The sequence below is a fragment of the Rhipicephalus sanguineus genome, chromosome 8, assembly GCF_013339695.2.
Source record: "Rhipicephalus sanguineus isolate Rsan-2018 chromosome 8, BIME_Rsan_1.4, whole genome shotgun sequence".
In the NCBI taxonomy this organism is placed as follows: Eukaryota; Metazoa; Arthropoda; class Arachnida; order Ixodida; family Ixodidae; genus Rhipicephalus; species Rhipicephalus sanguineus.
This window is the reverse complement of record NC_051183.1, coordinates 31466920-31486236: the sequence shown is the minus strand read 5'-3', so window position 1 is coordinate 31486236 and position 19317 is coordinate 31466920. Positions and strand designations below refer to the sequence as shown.

At 44.9% G+C, this 19317-nt stretch overlaps 1 protein-coding gene across 1 annotated transcript; it reads left to right on the top strand.

Moving 5' to 3' along the window:
• Positions 1 to 413: 413 nt before the first annotated feature.
• LOC119401658 (uncharacterized) lies at positions 414 to 18700 on the top strand. Its single transcript, XM_037668572.2, has 7 exons — positions 414 to 474; positions 6590 to 6727; positions 12845 to 12894; positions 13741 to 13901; positions 16496 to 16575; positions 17089 to 17175; positions 18368 to 18700. Exons 1-7 carry the CDS (start codon positions 420 to 422, stop codon positions 18550 to 18552), a joined length of 756 nt encoding a protein of 251 aa, XP_037524500.1. The 5' UTR covers positions 414 to 419; the 3' UTR covers positions 18553 to 18700.
• The last annotated feature ends 617 nt before the right edge of the window (positions 18701 to 19317 follow it).

The window sequence follows — 19317 nt, the reverse complement described above, 5'->3', positions numbered from 1 at the left end:
ATCTATCTATCTATCTATCTATCTATCTATCTATCTATCTATCTATCTATCTATCTATCTATCTATCTATCTATCTATCTATCTATCTATCTATCTATCTATCTATCTATCTATCTATCTATGACGCATCTTTCACGAAACTGCCAAAGATGAATCTGTGTGTATTTCTTTGCTTGTTTATCAGTTTCTCTTGCATTGGGTGTATACGTTTGCGTTTATGTCGTATGCGATAAACTCTCAGTGAAGATAGAGCGCAGTCGATGCGCGCTTCTATGTCGTTCGTGTTGGATCTTGCGCACAGGTTTTATGATATTGCTTTACGGAGTCGTAACACGTCATCGTGTGAGCTCATCTAATACATTGCGTAGAATAAACACAATAATTCATTTGCAGTGGATGAACCGGAAAGAAAGGTACTGATGTCCTGGTATCCAGAAACAGGCTGTGGTGTCTTCATTAGGCTGGAACGTGACAGTAAGTGCGAAGCTACTCCTTTAGAGCGCAGCTTTTAGGTGCCCGTCCCTGCGTAGAGCGGCGTCGCCGTCACCGTTGCCGTCGGTGGAGAAACCGATAGACATGAAAAAGTAAACGATCGACGTGAAAAAACTAAATGAGAAAAAAAATACCCAGGATCGTATGGGATTTGTACCAGCGCCTTCTGCGTGGCAGTTGAGTATTGTACCACAGAGCCACACCGGTACTTGAAACTCATTTGCTAAAAGACCCTATACAAGCGTCATGTTGGGCGAGGAATCGCGTTAATCTATGTAATATAGCGTGGCAGAAGGGCAAAATAACAACCAGTCATCACACAGTGCTAATCGCGCAACGAGTGTGTGGTTTAATGCTTCCCATCTACTGGAAAGGGGTTGTTGCTGTTGTTCCTCTGACACTTGGCGCAACCCACTTCTTGCTTCAAGAATTACCGTAGGGGAAACAGCCCAAAGACCAGGACAGAAAAGGAGCGCGTGCGCAATCAACTAGGCGAGAGGTTCACTCTTCAAGAATTAATTCACTTGATAGTTTAGCCGTTACACAATAAGCGGTATAAAATTGTAAAGCTTAAAAAAATGAACGGAAAACGACCAAAAATACATAAATATGCAGCTGTGAAGATAAAGTATGGAAAAAGTAAGTTAGTGTGGAAAGTGCGAAAAAGAAGGCTGTTGAGCGATTAAAAATATGTAACTTAGAAAAACTTGCCTCTGATGTGAATAATTCTAAAGGTAGGAAATCGTCTGTATTTTTCACAGCAAAAACGCATAAAAAGGAAATTCTGTTTAGGCCGATTGTTTTTGAGAGAGGGGCATGAGAATGCTTCGTTGCGCAACATGTTAAAAAAATGTTGAGTTCTTTGGACGTAAATGTTCCATTTAGGCTGGCCAATTCGGAAGGCATTTTAAAATTCCTTGCATCAGATAGTGGAAGAAACAGCTGGGGAATCAGCATAGATGTTCAAGACTTACATCATTCGTTGCCGCATGCGCCTTTAATGCAGTGTGTTAAACAGTGCATCTTTGTAACTCTGAAGGGACATTTCGCAACACGTGCGCAATGTCCACTGAATCTTTCCTTGAGTTACTGCACTTTCATTTAGAGAACACTCACGTGGGATTCTTCGATAAGGGAGCATGCATCGGCAAAGGGAGCATGCAAAGGGAGCATGCATCGGGTCGAAGGTAGCACCGATCCTTAGTAAGATGTTCATGGGCAGCATAAACAAAGACTTGGCAAGGTGCTTACAAGGTGTAGTCTACAAGGTCTACAGATATGTAGACGACTGCTTAATTTTAGGCTGTTAAGTTCACAAGTATAACTTAAAAAATGGTGTTTGAGGCTTTTAATTCACAAGGCAAGGGATTGACTTTTACTTGAGAAGTACAAGTTGAAAACACGCTTCAATTTCTGGATCTCAAGCTAGAATTTTTGTCAGACCACGTGTATTGGACCTTTTGGCCTGGGGCTGAGAAACGGCTAATAAATTTTCCTTTAAATCAGTTTAAAGTGGTCGGGAATGGCATAATCACAAATTGTTTTCGGTCCGGACGGTTAAAATCTCGTTTTCACATGGCTCATGGCGTTTCATGAACGTGTGGCTCGTCTGCAGGACGCAGGGTACCCACTGTCTATGATGCAGGCAACAGGCTAATAAAAAAGCTTAAACAGGAAAAATAACCATTTTTCGGAAAGGATAGACAGACTGATGCTAGCTCAAAGGTAGTAGTAATTCTTTACGTACACGGGCTATCTCACAGAAAAAAGGTAGCTGGAAGTTACGAAGTTAACGTGGTGTATTCGGCCAAGAAGAAAACCGGAGGTGTGTGTGCTTTGGTTGACCAGAAATGTGAGAAACTGAACAGTGTACAGGAAGCCTACTGTGGTGTTAAACACAAGCAGTAGTTTGGTAAATGTGGAAACAATGTAGTGTACAATAGTCCTTTGATGTGTCGTCTTGTGTGCGTAGGGCAGACTGGCAGATGCATAAACACGAGGCTAAGGGAACATATTATCACGGGGTCGTGGCGTTGGCGAAGGCAGCACTCGGCATTTCCAAGATGAAACTCTTTATAAGATGCGAAGCAGCTCTTTGACTCACGTGTGTAACGCCGTACGTTACGTGCGTCCGTACGAATGCGCCGCAACGCGTTCCCCTCGCCCTAGGTGTTGGAGCGTTGCCAAGTAGGTCACGCCACAGCTTTGCGTTGACGTCACGCTCCCCTCGCACGCTTCCCTCGCAGGTGCGCGCTGACGTCACTCTCTCCCTCACCCGCAGCATGCTCACCGCAGCGCCCGCAGCTGCCGGCTGCTCCGCCTGCTCGCAACACCTCTGAACGTGTCACTTCTCTCTCGCTTCACCCGCGGCAGTCAAGGCGAAACCGGCGCGCCTGCTCCGGTCCAGCGCCCGTGTCTCGACTCTGAAGAAACAACGACTACGAAGTCTTGCCAAACGCTTTAATGAAACTTACACGAAACCCAACCCGCTTTCCGTGTCTTTGCGTTTCAAAGAAACGTTTACTCGAGTAAACGCTATACCGAGTTTCGCTTCAAACCGTTCTTCCAGAACCCGCGTCGACGCCCGTTTCAACCGGGTCAACGCCGTGCGCACCGCTGCTGCTTCGCATCCCATCAGGATTCTCTTCGGGGAGATGGTGGAAGTTTTTTGGCCGAACTTGTGGCCGGGAAACGAAAATCAAACTACAGCAATACACAGAGTACACTGATAGCGGTGAAGAGATCGTCGGCCGTTGAAAAACTGAACCGCGGCAAGACGCGTCGGCATTTATACATGCGGCATCGAACATTCGGGCCTTATCGGTGGCGGTCGCGCAAGCTCTGGAATTATCTTGACTATTGGCGTCATTTGTGATATCTTAACAAAATGATCTGCTACAATCTAGAACGTTCCCAGACATCCGGCGCGGATTGCGCAAGGCAGTAGTAACACGTGTAAGGGGGCGGTAACGTAAAACATGGGAAGAAAGGAGCGCGTGTGGCAATATGTCGAGTCTGAAAGGTCGCCCCATCATACATTTAGCGCTGCATGGCAATGAGTGCGCATGCACACCTTGTTTTAGTAGCACCACCATTTAATACAGGCATCGTAACCAAACTTCGAGTGATATAGTGGAGGCCCTTTCCATTGACAAGCAAAAAGAAAAGTGTGTTAGCCACACCTCCGTTGCCTTGCTTGAGAAAGAAAACTTGCTGTTGTCATCTGTACATTAAGGCATGTGATCTCGAGCTGTGCCTTGTGCGCTTTTGACGAGGTTTTTTTTTACCAGATCGCGCAGATCGGAGGGTTGTTATGTTAAGGTTTTCGAAGAAATAAACCAGTTGTCAGATTGCGCTCGTCGTTGTGTATCGCTTGTTTGTCTCCGTGTGCTTGCGCGAATCCGTGAAGATGTATTCTTGAGAGGCGGCCATTGATTTCATAAGGCGAAAGCTTTAGATGCTTCATCAAACGGCAAAGGTAACCATCGGCATTCCGCGGTGTCGGCGTCAACAGCAGTGTTGCAAAATATCATCAACACATGACGACGTTACCACCTGAGATCATGACGTCACATAGCGCAAAATTTTATTACGAAGTCAACACGTCACTATAACGTCATCCCAACAGGTCGTCGCTTGGTCCGAGGTGGGCCGATGACAGAGGCAGTGTAACGCCATCTGAGGTACAGAGAGCTAGCAATGCCGCCCATCCTGGAGGCATTGCGAAACCACGTTGGGTGCATAAAGCGTTTGGAAAAAAAAGGGGGGGGGGGAATCAATACATTGACTCACAAGAAAAACGAAGTGGCTTTCGCCTTCGAGTCATCTTAGGGAAATGCATAAGGGACCCTGTGAGTTTTGCGTAGAGGACCTTACAACTGTATTTGAAGTAGGCGCCCTGAGAGAGCTTACGACGGCCTCACTGAAGACCGCTCCTCCAGCTTAGGCCGTGCCTGTGCTGTGCGTTCTGCGCAGACCTGACACTTCGGGCAGACCTGGAAATGAGCACATCCATTGAACTAAAAAGAAGGAAACAGCAGCTTGAGTACTTAGGACAAATATTGTGTCAGGCTGCATGCACATAAAACATTCCTTGCAGAAATCCCTGCATATGTAGTGATAATGTGGTACCCGCAGATGAAAGAAAACATTTGCAACCTAGAAAGTGTTCAAATAAAATCGGTGAGATATCTATGTTACGTATAACTCGCGTGCATCAGCTAAAGCCTTGATGAAAGGAGCCCCCCCCCCCGCCCTGAATAGGAATTCTTAAAATTCAGGCGTCAGGTCGCTAGATTACCTGTATCTACTCTACGACGAGAAAATTGAAGTAAAAAAAGGTTTTAATTTAACGAATATATCACAAGAACAACAACATGTTCTCACCCCTCAAAACAAAGTAAAAAAGCTGCCCGACTTAGGACACTGGATCAAAGTCTTTAGGTGCTCATTCTTCCCGCGAGTGGTTCGAGAACGGATTAGGCTCGCAGGCCACGAAGTGGAACAATCTTCATGTTATTTTGTGAGAGCAATGAAGGCTTACATGCCGATTGAATAAGACAAGACGTAATGGTTTTATTACCATGTGTGCATATATTTCTCCATATGTGTTTTACGGCATGATATATAACTACTACATTAATGCTGTTGCGCACGAAACCAGTTAACGTATATTAACACGAAAGTATTTTATGCCGGGGTCCACCAAGACTTCAGCGACGTATTTTTGTCACAGAAATGACGTCAAAAATACACGTGATCAGACGGCAAAGAAAACAAGTTGCGATAAGGGGAGTTGATCCCATGACCTCTCGGTCCACAACCACAGATGCCGGGCCCACTCTCCACTGCGCCACGGTCACACAGTCTGGAGGATTTACAAACGCGCCTTTTATAAATCACTTTCCTCTCACAGTGCTATTGGTCAGCGGGGTGGTGTCGCCCTCTAAGAGCAGTGAAGGGAAATAATGCATTATGACCGTGGCCTCCGCGATTACCTCCTGCAACGTGCCTTTGCTATGTGTCCATCCCATTCAGCACGTTTCCAATAGGAGAAGTGCAATTTTGTCAGCGCCTTAATCTTAACGAGGCGATCTTAACCTAAGCCTCGGCCTCGCTCACAGCATCTATCGATACCACGCTGCAAGAAAAATAATAATTATTTTTCTTACGCCGTGATCTTACAAAGAAGGGAAAGCACTGAATTTTGGATGAACTCAAAGGAAGACAGACGACAGGCGCTGCTGACGACAGCGCCTGTCGTGGTCCATTTTCATTCGTGTTCATCCAAAACATAGCGCTGTTTTCCCTTCTTTGCACCATGAACCAACTTGCCCAAGCCTTAACCCTAGTGATTCCACACCTACCAATAATAGCTCTGGGACGCGCTCCTGCCTCGCCTGGAAAAATAGAGGAGGCGTTGGCCTGGCTGTAACACCGTGTTTACCTCTTACGCTCGCCCTGAGAAAAATCGCGGCCGGGCTACAGGGGAGACACGACGCGCGTTGCTTTTGCCTGTAGTCCGGCCGTGGTGTTCAGAAACTCTTTAAAATGCCGCGGAATGGCAACCTTAGCCCAAGTTTTGCGTCTAATCAGCGGCGCTCTTCTGGCTGTCACACCGCTTTTTTCCGATGACTCTCTCACCATAAACTATTACAGCTACCACAAGGGTTTGTTTAATCATTGATCATGGACGTTAGTCGACGGGATAAAGATGTACCACAAAGCGTCAACGTGGGTGCATCCACTTTAAACGGTGCTATAGATGCCAAACATCTATCGACGTTTTGCAAGCTTTCTTATATAAACATTGAACTACTTCTGTAAAGACACGTTTTACTTTGGTGTTATGCCGAATCCTATGACGGAGGGCTCAGCCGTGTTTTTGGTACGCAGAAATGTGGATGCGGAATATATGTATTGTCACTGTAACATGTACTCTTGCATCTCGCACAGCCTACAATTTGAAGGCTAACAGGATAGAAGAGAAAATAAGTTCAAAGTAAAGCAATCTATTGAACTTGAAAAGCAACATTTTTTACGTCTGATGTTATGACATATTGTGAAAAGGACGTTATGTTATATTTTTCTTCAACAGAGAAAGTCGGATGCGAAATCCACGTGCGCCGTAGCACACTCAAGAAGAATGACAGCACATACATTACCAGTTGTGATGACGACTTCAAGAAATACTGCAAAGGCGACACTCAGATCGTGCAGTACGCTGCCAGCTGCAGTAAGTAAGGAAATACACGACATAAAGAAAAGCCAGTATGCTCTTCCCATGAAACCACAGCTATCAAGGAAAAGGTTATTGGGAATGTTCTCGCATACAAAAGAAGGCATATATTTAACAACTGGCTTAGAACTTTCATTTTCTGGACTAGAAATAAAATTATTTAAAACTTTTTTTCGTCTTTGTGTGTCTGTCACATGCAGGGATAACACAGTACGCAAATCATGGCGAACAAATTAATACAAAAGTAAATGAACCTAGTATATTTTACATATACGACACATTTTATTTCCTACAGCGAAATGATTTGCACCGCTTAAGGTTGCATGCTGTGCACAAAGCCACGATGTATATCCTAGCTGTGGCACTATGCGTGAAATAAGTAATGTCTTGGAGAAGATTCAACCAGGATGATTCAGATGTACAAGAATATAACGACGGAAATGGCGTAGTGATTTATGCAGTACAAGTCAAGCAGAGCAGAAGTGTTTATTATTCGTGTATTGGTAAGATTGCAAGCAATGCTACAATATTACTATGGCCCAGCGCTGTCCTCGAAAATGCATAACAAGAGTTAATTGAGGACGATTACACGAGATAAAGGTGTCAAGATGATTGCTCGGGCAATCACCAGAGCAAAATTCTCGCAGCAGGCGGCTAACCACAGGACGGCAGAGACACCACTTTTTGCACGCGCTCGTGTGGTTCCTATGCTTTTGCCCACGAGTGTGCACTTCTACGAAGCGGTTATTTGTCGGTTGTCCAGTGGTCGTCTTCTTGAATTCTTTCACGAATGGATAGAAAACTTAGCGTTTTATAAATCGAAGCGCAAAATTGTAAATCGCTAGTACTGAATAAGACACAAGAAACTCTGAGGGGGCTCCTCAGCGAAGCATCCACCATATGTAAGGTATATGCTTTGCAAAGCACAGGAAGTCATAACTTCGCTTTCATATTTCTGATCACCAACGGTAGCTGTTTCGCAATCGCTTACACATGTCTCCGAAAGTTGATGTATATTCACAAGAACCTCTAAGGACTTCTGAGCGCTGGCGGAGCAAACCCCCCGGAATATTTTCGATTTTGCTAGTGCACTTATATACACGCACACATACAAACGCACGCACGAACATAAAGTATAGCTGACCTCTAAAAAGTTTCCGGCTACGCCCCTGCTTTTGAGCACAGTATAGTGCTACTACTGTGCCCAGTCAAGTGCACCGTTTCATTATGCTTCCTTTGCATGCAGCATCACCTGTTTACTGTCAAATATGTGAAAAATGTTCAGGGGAAAGGGGCCCACGAAGCACAAAATCCACCGAGCTACTGTGGTATCCGTTAAGACGTAAGTCGATGGAACGCCGAATGACAAGTAGCGGCATCTCTGCCATTTCAGAGGCGTTTAAGTGCGTGAACTGCCGATACACTTGAATTGAACTTGAAAACAATGTACTTCGTAAGCGCGGTGCTTTGATGTCTTGAAACTAAGTTTGGGTGCTGCGAGGGGAGGAACTGTCCAGTAATGAAAAAGTTAGGGGTGTGAACAGGAATAAGCAAAAAAAAGCAGACTAAACCTACGAGAAGCGGTCGTTTTGGTAGTAAGAAATATTTCACTTACGCCTTTCACTACATTGAACCCGGGGATGTCCCCAGGAGATAAAAATAAGCAAGTTTCACAAATTACTGCCATAAAACAAGATTTACATCTGTTGAACTGGAAGTCATGGTATTGCATGAAACTATGACACGCAGGAAATCTTCATAGAACACAAAACATGTGCAAGAAGCACTCACCGGGGGGATACAGAATGCCGGTCCGGAGTTGTAAGTCGTTTGAATAAAAGAAGGGCCGTTCGCACCTTTCATAAGCCTTGAGCAGTGGTCGCATTTCTTATTCAGGTAAACTGCACAGCACTGCAGCATGCTACGCTATAGTTCGCCAGAAAAAGGAGCGCGACTGCTCAGGGAACACATAGAAAGTGATGGCACATAAAGGAGCGCCCATAGAGGCGGACAGCGTCTCAAGCCGGAAGTTGGCGCAATCCTTTGCGATAATATTGTTTTTGCTGTGCACGTATTGCAGCACAGCGTTCACAACGAACGTATGGCCACAATCGCTATCAAAAACTGGTGGGGAAAGACGCCGAATGCTAATGAATTGAAGCAAGAAGGTTGCAGCGCATGCAGCTGCTTAAAATGCTATGGCCGCCCATAATGCTTAACGGGTTGGGTCTAACACACGATCACCCATTCGTTGTCGTTAAGTGACCGCGAAAACGGACCAAGGACAACTATACCCACTGGCTCATACAGAAGACAGTAGGGTGGCGGATGTTAAAACCCAATTACATGCAGCCATTTTTCGAGGTCTAAAAAGGGTATTAAATTTCTGAGTGATGTTTTGCTGAACGCTTTCTGCGTTTATGCAAGACCACACGCTTGAGATATTCGCACAACTATTACCAATCAACTTAATTAATTTTCTAGGACAGCCCAATTGACTTCTTAGAATTACTGATCGCATTGTGTGTGACGTCTACTTACGCACGCGCAAAGTATGCTGGTGATGAAATGTGGACGATAGCGAAGGCCGTCCACGAGTACGATGGTCGTGAGCTAGCGTTTAATAAGTGCAAGGGCGTCCTATATTCGCTCGTTTGCCTGCCTGATAGCCAATCCATGGAGGAAGGATAGCTGGAGAGGACCTGGAGAGGCACGGAGAGGCCCTCGCTCATAGAGTTTCATACAATAACCTAGAGAGGAAACTGGCGCTGCGATCGTTCAACCACCATGGGAATGATGGGAAGTACAGGCTTCGGATTGGATAGCGTTAGCTAGCGAACTGTCTACGGATCTTTTTCTACAGTTTCAGCTCCGTTCTCCGCGAGGTGTGGGCAGTGGGTTGCGTTGCAAAGCACTCAAGCAGTGCCTTTTCTGTTCAAAAAGGCTGAAGAGCACTAGATCTCTTGGTTTGCTGCGACTTTGCAGCTTCACAGGTTGTATTTCACAGTTTTAGCAAAGCATCGTGCACTCACCGCTGCAAATAGACGTAGCGTCCCATGCCAGTGCAGGACATTGCATAGAGTTCACGTTTTTCGATAAGTGCTACTTCTCAAAACTCTTTAAAATCGACTGCAAAACGACGGCGAAGCTAAGTAGACGCACCGTCACGCTTCTCTGACAAAGCGACACGCGTTGGGGGCAGGCCAATTGGACAGGCGCACCTGGTATCGCAGCCGACGATACGTTAAGTGTTTCTCGCTCAGAACAGTACTGTGATTTCCATAAAAAGATAACGCGCACTCACGAGGAAAAAACAAGCATGTTTGTTTTAAGGGGAGATGCTACTCGAAGGCACATTTTTTTAGTAGTCATCCTAGAGCAATGAAACTTGAGCTGTTTGTAGAGATTTTTATGCTGATCTCAGATGTATAATTAGCACCATGATAAGTGTAAAACATAGGCCTTGTAGCCTCCCTTTTTCGATCCTTAAACTTCTATACGTTTTGACAATTGATGGCCCATATTGTTCCAATTGAACTGTAGGGTGCTGAAAGCTATCCAGAAGGTGCATAAAAATATTTACTAGATGTCAAAAATTCAAACATGCGAAGTCCATATTACCCAGACCCCAGTAAAGGTTCACTTGCCAATTTTTAAATACGCGCAAGTAATATTGAGATTTGGAAGAGATAACTGCACTCCTCACATCTTAGAGAAACTTCGGGCAAAATTTCATGCAGATCCGAGCACCAGAAGTAGCAAAAACAAAAGGGGCACGCTGAAAAAGTTGCCAAAAAGTGTGTTTTGAGAAAAACGAACTTTAAATTTATGATTAGATGTTTAATTACGAAAGAGGCAACGAAATCCGATCAAAATTGCATACACAAGAGGTAAATTGTTCTTCTAGTAGCCACAGTCACTAAAATGGGCCAGCGCGGTAAGTTTCTCCTTCACAGCTCTTTCGAGCAGAGTAGCTATTACGGGAGCTCCCGCTGTCGTAGGTTCTGCTTGCGATCGGTCCGTCACTCACCGCGCTTCCGCTGGCCTCCTCGCTCGAAGCAACTCGCCGGAACGTATACGTCATTGAAAGAATACTTTCGGGGCACTCGCTGTTCTCGCATAGTAGTTCTAGAAACGACGCCTTTGCGTTTGTAAGCTGGTTCCCGGACGCGTACTCCCGAACGGTGACACATTGGGCACACTGCACCGATCACGAGGATGTTCAGTGCTCGTATGTCAGCCACCAAGGAATGCTCTTTTTACCGTAATCTTTCTTCATCGTCGACGAGTCCGATCTTCTCTTTGAGAAGCACTGACATACTCGAACGCCGCGGCAAACTTGTCGGAAGCATCGCCGTCGCCATCGCTAGGCCTCGCGGCAGCAGACGCACTTGCCGTTTGGCGAGTGTTTGGCTTCGATTTGCGCCGGCGTCCTCGAAATTTGTTAACCGAGCAATACTTCACTGGCCGGTGACTGCGCTTGCTACGGTTGTCTTCGTCCGTGATGAAAAAAAACACGCGAGAGAGACGTTTTTCAGCTACGAGCTCTATGAAACACGGACTCTGCAAGTAGGCTTCGCAACACGCAAGGCGCGCAGCGGCCAGTGGTGGTCGCCTATCCGTACCACGTGATTTAAAAGCCAGTCGCAGCGCTCGAAAAGCACGGCAAAAGCATGGTTTTTTATTATTCCTTGCGCTTCAGCAGCGCGGGAAACCCTGGTTATTTTGAGATATCGTCATGCGATCCACCATGGCGAGCGGCCGCGCGTTAGCGGCCGCGATGTGCTAGAAGACGGCACACTTTCGGTCTTTTAACAGCCACCCTGTGTTCTTTAGACTCAATTTTAACGCATTTCCAGTTGAGTCTCCGCCTTGATTTTTATTTTCGGAACAGTAGAGATACTAATCCTAACGAAACAGGTGAAAAGAAAAAATTGATAATTCTTGAAAAAACTCGCGTTTTTCGACCCGCATCTCCCCTTAACTGCTGTAAAAAATAATCCATTATATCGTGATGCCAAATCTGGAACAGAATTGTACAGCAATGCATACGCCCGTCTTGTGCCCTCTGTGTTCCTTTACGTCTCCGTCTTTAGCGCTGCATCAATCATGAATTTAAAAGGAAGTGACCAACTTTACCCAAAGGTAGCAAATGAAGCCAAAAATAGCCGATGTGTTTATTTAGGGGACCAAATGCAAAGGCCCGAAAGTGTAAACGTCAAGGGCGAGCGTCAAGAAATGGCGGGCGTCAAGCAGCTGAAATCGAGGCAAGCGCAAGCTCGTATCTCGTGGTCTGTTGACATTGACACTGTGGGTTGCTTGCTTCTTTGTTTCGTCGTCGTCGGCCCTCCTCTTCATTAGATTTCCCCCCGGGCAATAGCGGAGCTATCCTGGCGGGTTAAGGCGTCTGTAAATAAAGGGTGACATATTTTATTAAAATTGATGAGGCACATGTAGCCTTGATGGCACTGAGTGAAATAAATAGTGTTTGCTGGAGATAATGGAAAGTGGACTACTTCAGGTCGCACGACAGAAGCGATAGAACTAAATAATTCGTCAACAAAATGTCGACAAAACTGACGGCAGTGACGTCAATGAACTGGATGCGAAGAACTGATTTGCTGACCTTGTGAAGCCAGTTATGAGCAAGTTATGGTCACTGGGTCTGAAGTGGAGACTTGTGGTTCATTTTACGGTCTTTAGAGATATATTGTTTTGCAGTGTATCCGTGAGCAGAAGTATACGCACGAGGGGAGTGCGTCCCGAAATTGCCTTATGCGCCGTCTAGTGGCGAGTTGACTGCTATCGAGAGCATTCGTCTGGGGAATAAGGGGCGAGTTCAATGCTCTCGACAGCAGACAACTCTCCACTAGACGGCGAAGACGGCAATTTTGGCGCGCGCTCTCATGGTCCGCATAATTTTGCTGACGGGTGTACAAGAGGAGTGGAACGGCCGCTTACGTTATTATTCACCGCAGCTTAGTTCGTTATTGTTCTGCTATATAAAACGCATGCGAATGTGCAGTAGTGCAGAAAGCGGGAAAATATTGCTCAAGATGATGATGCTCCCAGTGGCTTTCACTTTAATGACTGTTTTTGTGTTATCTGCAAAAGCTCAAGAAACTGGGATATCTTGCCCTTCGAGCACACCGAATGGATGGAACGTAAGTAGAATTACAGAGAAAGTGGCGGAGAGAATCGACCATACAATTACAATGAATCATATCGTTGTCTTATAGTTTTCGTGATGAAAATATTTTGTCGATGTACCCTATGGTCCTCAGGAACATTTTGTGTAGGTTTCGTGCGGGTGTTTCTGGCGACGTTGATTTTCCTAACGGGCTATATGCAAATACTCATTAGTACGAAACAAAGGTTGCCGTATACCGCTAGAGAACGTGAATTTCCATGTTCTCGAGCAAGATATTTAACAAATTGGAGCCGGTAATGTCCTTCACAAAGAGCGGTAAGGAGCGGTGTCTGTCGCGACGCGGAATAAAATAAAGCAGTCAATGACACTACGTGGAGCAGTAAAACTGCTTTGACAACAGACACACGCTGTCTCATGCCTCTTTACTAATTGCCGATTGGCAACAGATAAATGACACTTTCTCCTGAATATAGCAGTCTATTTCTGCCCGCGACAGCTTTGGATAAAAGTACTGGGGATGAATTCATGAGAAAAATTGTGTTGACCAATCAAGGAAGAAGGAAAACGAAATAAAGGAAGGGGACAGTAGAATCGACAGGATCGACTGAGAAGAAAGGAAGATGGCTTTCGCCTTCGCATCATCTTAGGACAATGCGTAATGAACCGTGTTAGCTTTTAGGATTAGACTTCCATTTACATAGGTGTAAAGTGTGTTTCGCATTTACGAAGTAGATGAAAGCCAGCATGTAAATACGAGCGCATGGTTCGTCTACTATGTGGCATGTATATGTATTACTGATCAAGAGGCAATATTGACTTCAGACTAACAAGCATTAAAAAAAATTACTGTTCTCTGTAGTTTCCACAGGCAGGCCTGCAGGACGATATTAAATGGAGAAGCCACGTTCCACATGGTACCCAGGAAGAAGAATGCTTGAGGACTATTACTATCGATAAGAACGAAGCGTCGCATCTACTGACCCAAACAATAAAATTACGGAATAAGGCCAGCCAGGAAGAGTAAGAAACGTTTCATTTGGATTTATTATTGCGTTATATTGTTCGCGACTCATTGATTCTTGACGATTAACATCCGGAATCACCATAATTACCTGAAATGTTGAAGTGAAGAGGCTTCGGGAAAAATGGTCACTAAGTAGTGGCAAATAACGTCTACACATACGAATGTATATTTTTTTCATTTCAACCCATCGAAATGCAGCCATCCATAAGCTCCGCCAGTGAAGGGGGCGGTTTGTGAGTCTAACCCCGCCCCCTTGCCCCCCTGAGTTCTCAAATGAACCCCCTCCTCCGCTCCCTTTCAACAAAATCTTTTAGGAGGTGGCCTGTGAACTGCACAAAAATGTTGACAGTGCTTATTGGAACACTAGTAAAGCATCATTTTGAAAGCAAGTTTGGGACGAAAGCGCAAATGTCAATGGGGCCAGGAGCTTGGGGAGTGAACGCTTCACCTTGCAAAAGCGCTAAAATTTAGTGCAGGCAGAAAAACGAATTCGTGAGCCGTTGAAATCGGGAAGAAAGGTGTGCAGTGTACGGGGAAGAAGTTAACTCTCAGATATAACAACATAGACTTTAATGCGAAAGCAAAAGAGTGAACAGTGACAGGCCTAATACTACACAGTGTGATAATGATTATGAAACGGCGCAACGAAAGGACACGTAACACAGAAGAAGAAGATGACACGAAGACAAGCACCGGACTCTCTACTAATATTTATTCCCGCACGTGGTCACACACAGCATGAACAACAGCAAGGAAGCAAAATATATCAAATATGCCTATTCAAATACAAATATTTTTTTCTGCAGGGCGACAGATGGAACGCTGATGCATGAATTCTTGTTATTATATGCATGTGCAAATCCTCGATTATATGACGAGTTGTCTTTTCATGATTCCTGGCGATAATGTTAGTTTTGATAAAATGAGGAGCGCACCCACACCCCTGGCAATGCGCAACTAAAGGCGATAGTCCCTCAGCGCGAGTGTTTGCCTCGTGTTCTTTTAATCTAACGTTGACGCATCTTCCGGTCTGCCCTATGTACACAGAAAAACGGCAGGATGTTCAAGATGGAAGCTTGCGATGAAAAAATTCGTAAACAGGGGGTGGGTGCTCGAGCCGACGTTTCGACAAGTGGACGTGTCTTCCTCAAGGCTGGAACTGAAGTCAGTTTACGAATTTTTTCTATGTATACAGATTCACACTACAAGGGGAGGTTGTACACTACCGCTGTGGCACAGTCACTGGCTGTGCTTCTGTGGTTCACACCGCATCCTACCTTCTTTCTCTCATTCTTTTCTTTTGCCTTTCTTGCGGACGCGTGCGCAAATTCCTACCAGCTGATTAGGCACGGAAAGAACTACCTTGACATCAAACCGGCGTGCTACATTCTTCAATCCATCAGAAAATTTATGCACGTACGGTACGACAGCAAATTTCTTCTTACTTCCCAGGTTTTTGTAGTGTGATAGGTATTAATAATATTATCTGGGGTTTAACGTCCCAAAACCATCATATGATTATGAGAGACGCCGTAGTGGAGGGCTCCGGAAATTTCGACCACCTGGGGCTCTTTAACGCGCACCTAAGTCTAAGTACACGGGCCTGAAACGTTTTCGCTTCCACCGAAAATGCAGCCGCCGCGGTCGGGATTTGATCCCGCGACCTTCGGGTCAGCAGTCGAGTGCCATAACCACTAGACCACCATGGCGGGGCGTGTGATTGGTATTAAAAAACACATTTTCTTTCGTGTTGATTAGATTGTTCATCAAGGGGAGCTGCTGGGTATCCGGCGTTGACGATCCGTCTTATGTGAAAGAAATCATTGGGCTTTCTTTCCATAAATACCATGTGTCAAGTGAATTTAGCGACGTAAAAACCTGCAGGAAATCCAGGAATGAAGCCTGAAAGATAAAAAAAAAACATTCTGCATTGTTTTTGGCACTCCAAAGGCATGAAATAAGACCTGTGTGACTTCCAAACATATGTTACATATATTTTATGCTTTCCGATGTGGCACTAATGACGATACGAGGAAGCGGAGGCACAGCTAACGCACAGTGTCTTCAGTGAGATGAGTTGGCAGACTTTAAATCGACAGCGTTAAATAGAACGCTTAGCAGAAATTTCGGGGTCAGTATGGGCGTCGGCGTCTTTGTTTGCTCTGACTCCGTCATTGTAGCCCAAGTGGTGATCGCTGGCGCACCAAAGGACCTAAACTTAAACTCTCCGTGCTTTGGTGGGGCGTTTCGTGTGGCCTACCAGTCAGTCCTTGTAATCTGTACGGCGACCGCGTCCTTATAACTGGATTTTGACACCTCGAAAAGGCAAACAATGAAAATGTGTGTTCATTTTTTATTCAATTGAAGGGATTCACTACTGCGTTCCGGTCTCTTTATGAAAAACAAATAGGCTTTAGTTATCAGACACCATGATGCGTTAGCATCCGCACTAAAAGACTTGACTTATTATATAAGCGAAACAGATCATTCAAATATTGTAGATGAAATTACCAGCGCTTTTAATTCCTTGCATATATTCACATTTGGTGGTGACGCCTTGGGAGTTACTATTGGCCATATTACCTTTCAGGATTACTCTCAACCAAACGTACCAGTTCTACCAGGATGATCAGGGGAAGTACAACATTTTCAACACAACACCAAGCTCACGTAAGAAGCTATATTTCATTTTCGGAATCTCACTGCACTGCTTAAATAGACTTTTTTGTGTTCAATAGCTTGAAGTATCTCGTGAATTTGCAGTGAAGTTTCTTTTTTTCATTGCCAATAAACTCGAAAGGGGATGTTGCTAATGCGACCATTGAATACACACCACATGGGGAGCAATTATGTTGTGGTCTCATGTAAAAATAACCTAGTGAACTGCATTCGACCAGAATTTGCCTTCCCAGTAAGCAAACCATGGCAGGTGTGAGGACGCTGTCACAAAGCGGTTTAACTAAATTAGCATAGCGATCACTCTACAAGAAAATACGTGCACGGTTATTGTAAGCGTACAATGTAACCGAGAACTAAAAATATATGACACCGTATAAAAACGGGATGAAGATCTTCCCGGACCCAGATAAAATTTGGTACCTACCTACCTATGAAAAATGGAACAAAAAGAGAAAAAGAGGTTTTAAAAAAAATCTGGTTTCGCGAATCTGTTTTCTATCGCAGCTCCGCCTCATGGATCCTACCAGTTTCTCTACAGTGATCCCCAGTGTGCCGTTGTAGAATACAAGAGTTTTACGTTCAATACTGAAGGTAAGTTTACGTCCGCCAACTGCGACATGGGTGATACACACGGCCCGACACAAGGTCTTTTGCGAATAAGTAATGTATCATGGAATAAACAAGCGATTTTACAATTCAACATTGCACGCAAAAAGATTACCGTATACAGGCTGCTTCCAACTTGTCCAACAAGGAGGATACACGTTTATTTTCGAGTGAAGCAACAATAGGTCACAAGCAGCTCACGAAAGTCAAACGTAAAGGTTCTTTCTGAGATGGGAGCGTCTGCGCTTCCAAGTCGACATCTTCACAAAGAGCATCAATCCGACGCGATGGTCTAGCGGTGATGGTGCTCGACTGCTGACCCGAAGGCCACGGGATCGAATACCGGCCGCGGCGGCCGCATTTCTATTGAGGCTAAATGCTAGACGCCCGTGGGCTTACATTTAGGTGCACGTTAAAGAACACCAGTCGGTCGAAACTTCCAGAACTCTCCACTAGGGCGTCCCTCAAATTCATACCGTACTTTTGGGAGGTAACACCCCTTCATTATACCATCATCAAGTGCCTCAGCATGCGGAAGATATGGAGTTTAAGACATTAAAAATGTCTACTGTTTACAGTATGACGAAATGTTGACAAACGCTCATGAAGCGGAGGAGCGACTGGAAAAATGCCTGTTACTACATAACGCGAAAGATGACCATGCAAAAGAAAAATTAAATAGAAATAAATCGCAGCTTACCGAGTATATGCAATAATAAGTTTATTTACGATGACATTGTTTGTAATTTACTGTACAAGTAATAAAATCGTACGAGCAGTTGCGCCATAAATTATAACGGCATTCTTAATTAGCATGAGAATAAGCCTAGTCAGACAGTTTTTGCAATGCTTGAAGGAAATAGGAGACATCATAACATTGTATTACCAGGAAATATTTAAATATATAAAATCTAGGTAATCGTGCACAGCAAAGGACTGTGGAGTCTCATGAAATAATGAAATGGACAGGAATGCGGCGAAGTTAACTGTTGCGATGAAGATGTTTGCAGATATGGCGCGGAGCTTTGTAACCTGCAAAACACGCGATAGACTCCTGGGGATAATATTTCAGTGAAAGCCCGTGTGCATTTTTTACAGAAATCGCATATTATTTACTTCGAGTTGATGTTGCCTCTTGAAGTTAACGTAAGTGCCCTCTCACGATATCTCATTTCAGGCGCTACGGAGAGGGCAGACTCGACCTCTGAACACGCAACGAAGCCCTATTGCTCGCTATGGGTCCGCCACAATGCCGTTATGGAGAGCCATACATGTTGCGAGAGATTCTTCAATACGACTTGTGACACTTCAAACCTACACGTCATGTACGAAGCAACTACCTGCGCTTCCATTGCCAACTAGCATATTCGGCAGACGTTGGAAATACTTGTGCTTGAATACACAAAAACCTTCTCAAATTATGAAATATGTCTTTCTTGCCGGTTGCATGTATGTGTTAAATAAAAAGCCTTCACTTCTTCGCTGCGGGGAAAGTGTATATTTTTTGGTATTGGTGGGGCCTTTCCAATAAACGCAATTCACTCATAAATAATGGCGTTAATTTGGCCTCGTTATCATTCAGTGTGTTTGTCTTAACAACCTTTGTTTCCCGGACTCGGAAGCTGCCAGAGAGAACTGAATGAGTTATTCTTTATCAAAAGATTCCCATAGTATTAGGACGAAGGCCTTAGGTGCCTCATGAAACGCGAAATTTGACCGTCGGTGTCAGCGTCCCGCGGCGTTGGGGACAAGCGATGCAAAAAATCATCACCACGTCATGACGTCACGATATGACATCACGATGACGTCACAGATAGCCAAACTTTGGGCCATCATTATGACGTCATGATTACCTTACGTGACGTAACGTCACATGATGACGTCATCACATGGCATCGTAGCTTGGTCAAGTATGGACCGATCACGGAGGCAATGCGAAACCAGGTGAGGTGCCTGTGATCCTGGAGGCAGTTGAAAACCGAGTAAGGCGCAGAGGGCTTTCAGAGCGTGGCGGGACAGGATCAGTGCATCGAATGAGAAGAAAAAGAAGATGGTTTTCGCGTTCCAGTCGTCTTAGGTAAGCGCATAAGGGACCCTGTGAGTTCTGGCAACTTCCCGACCGTAGCT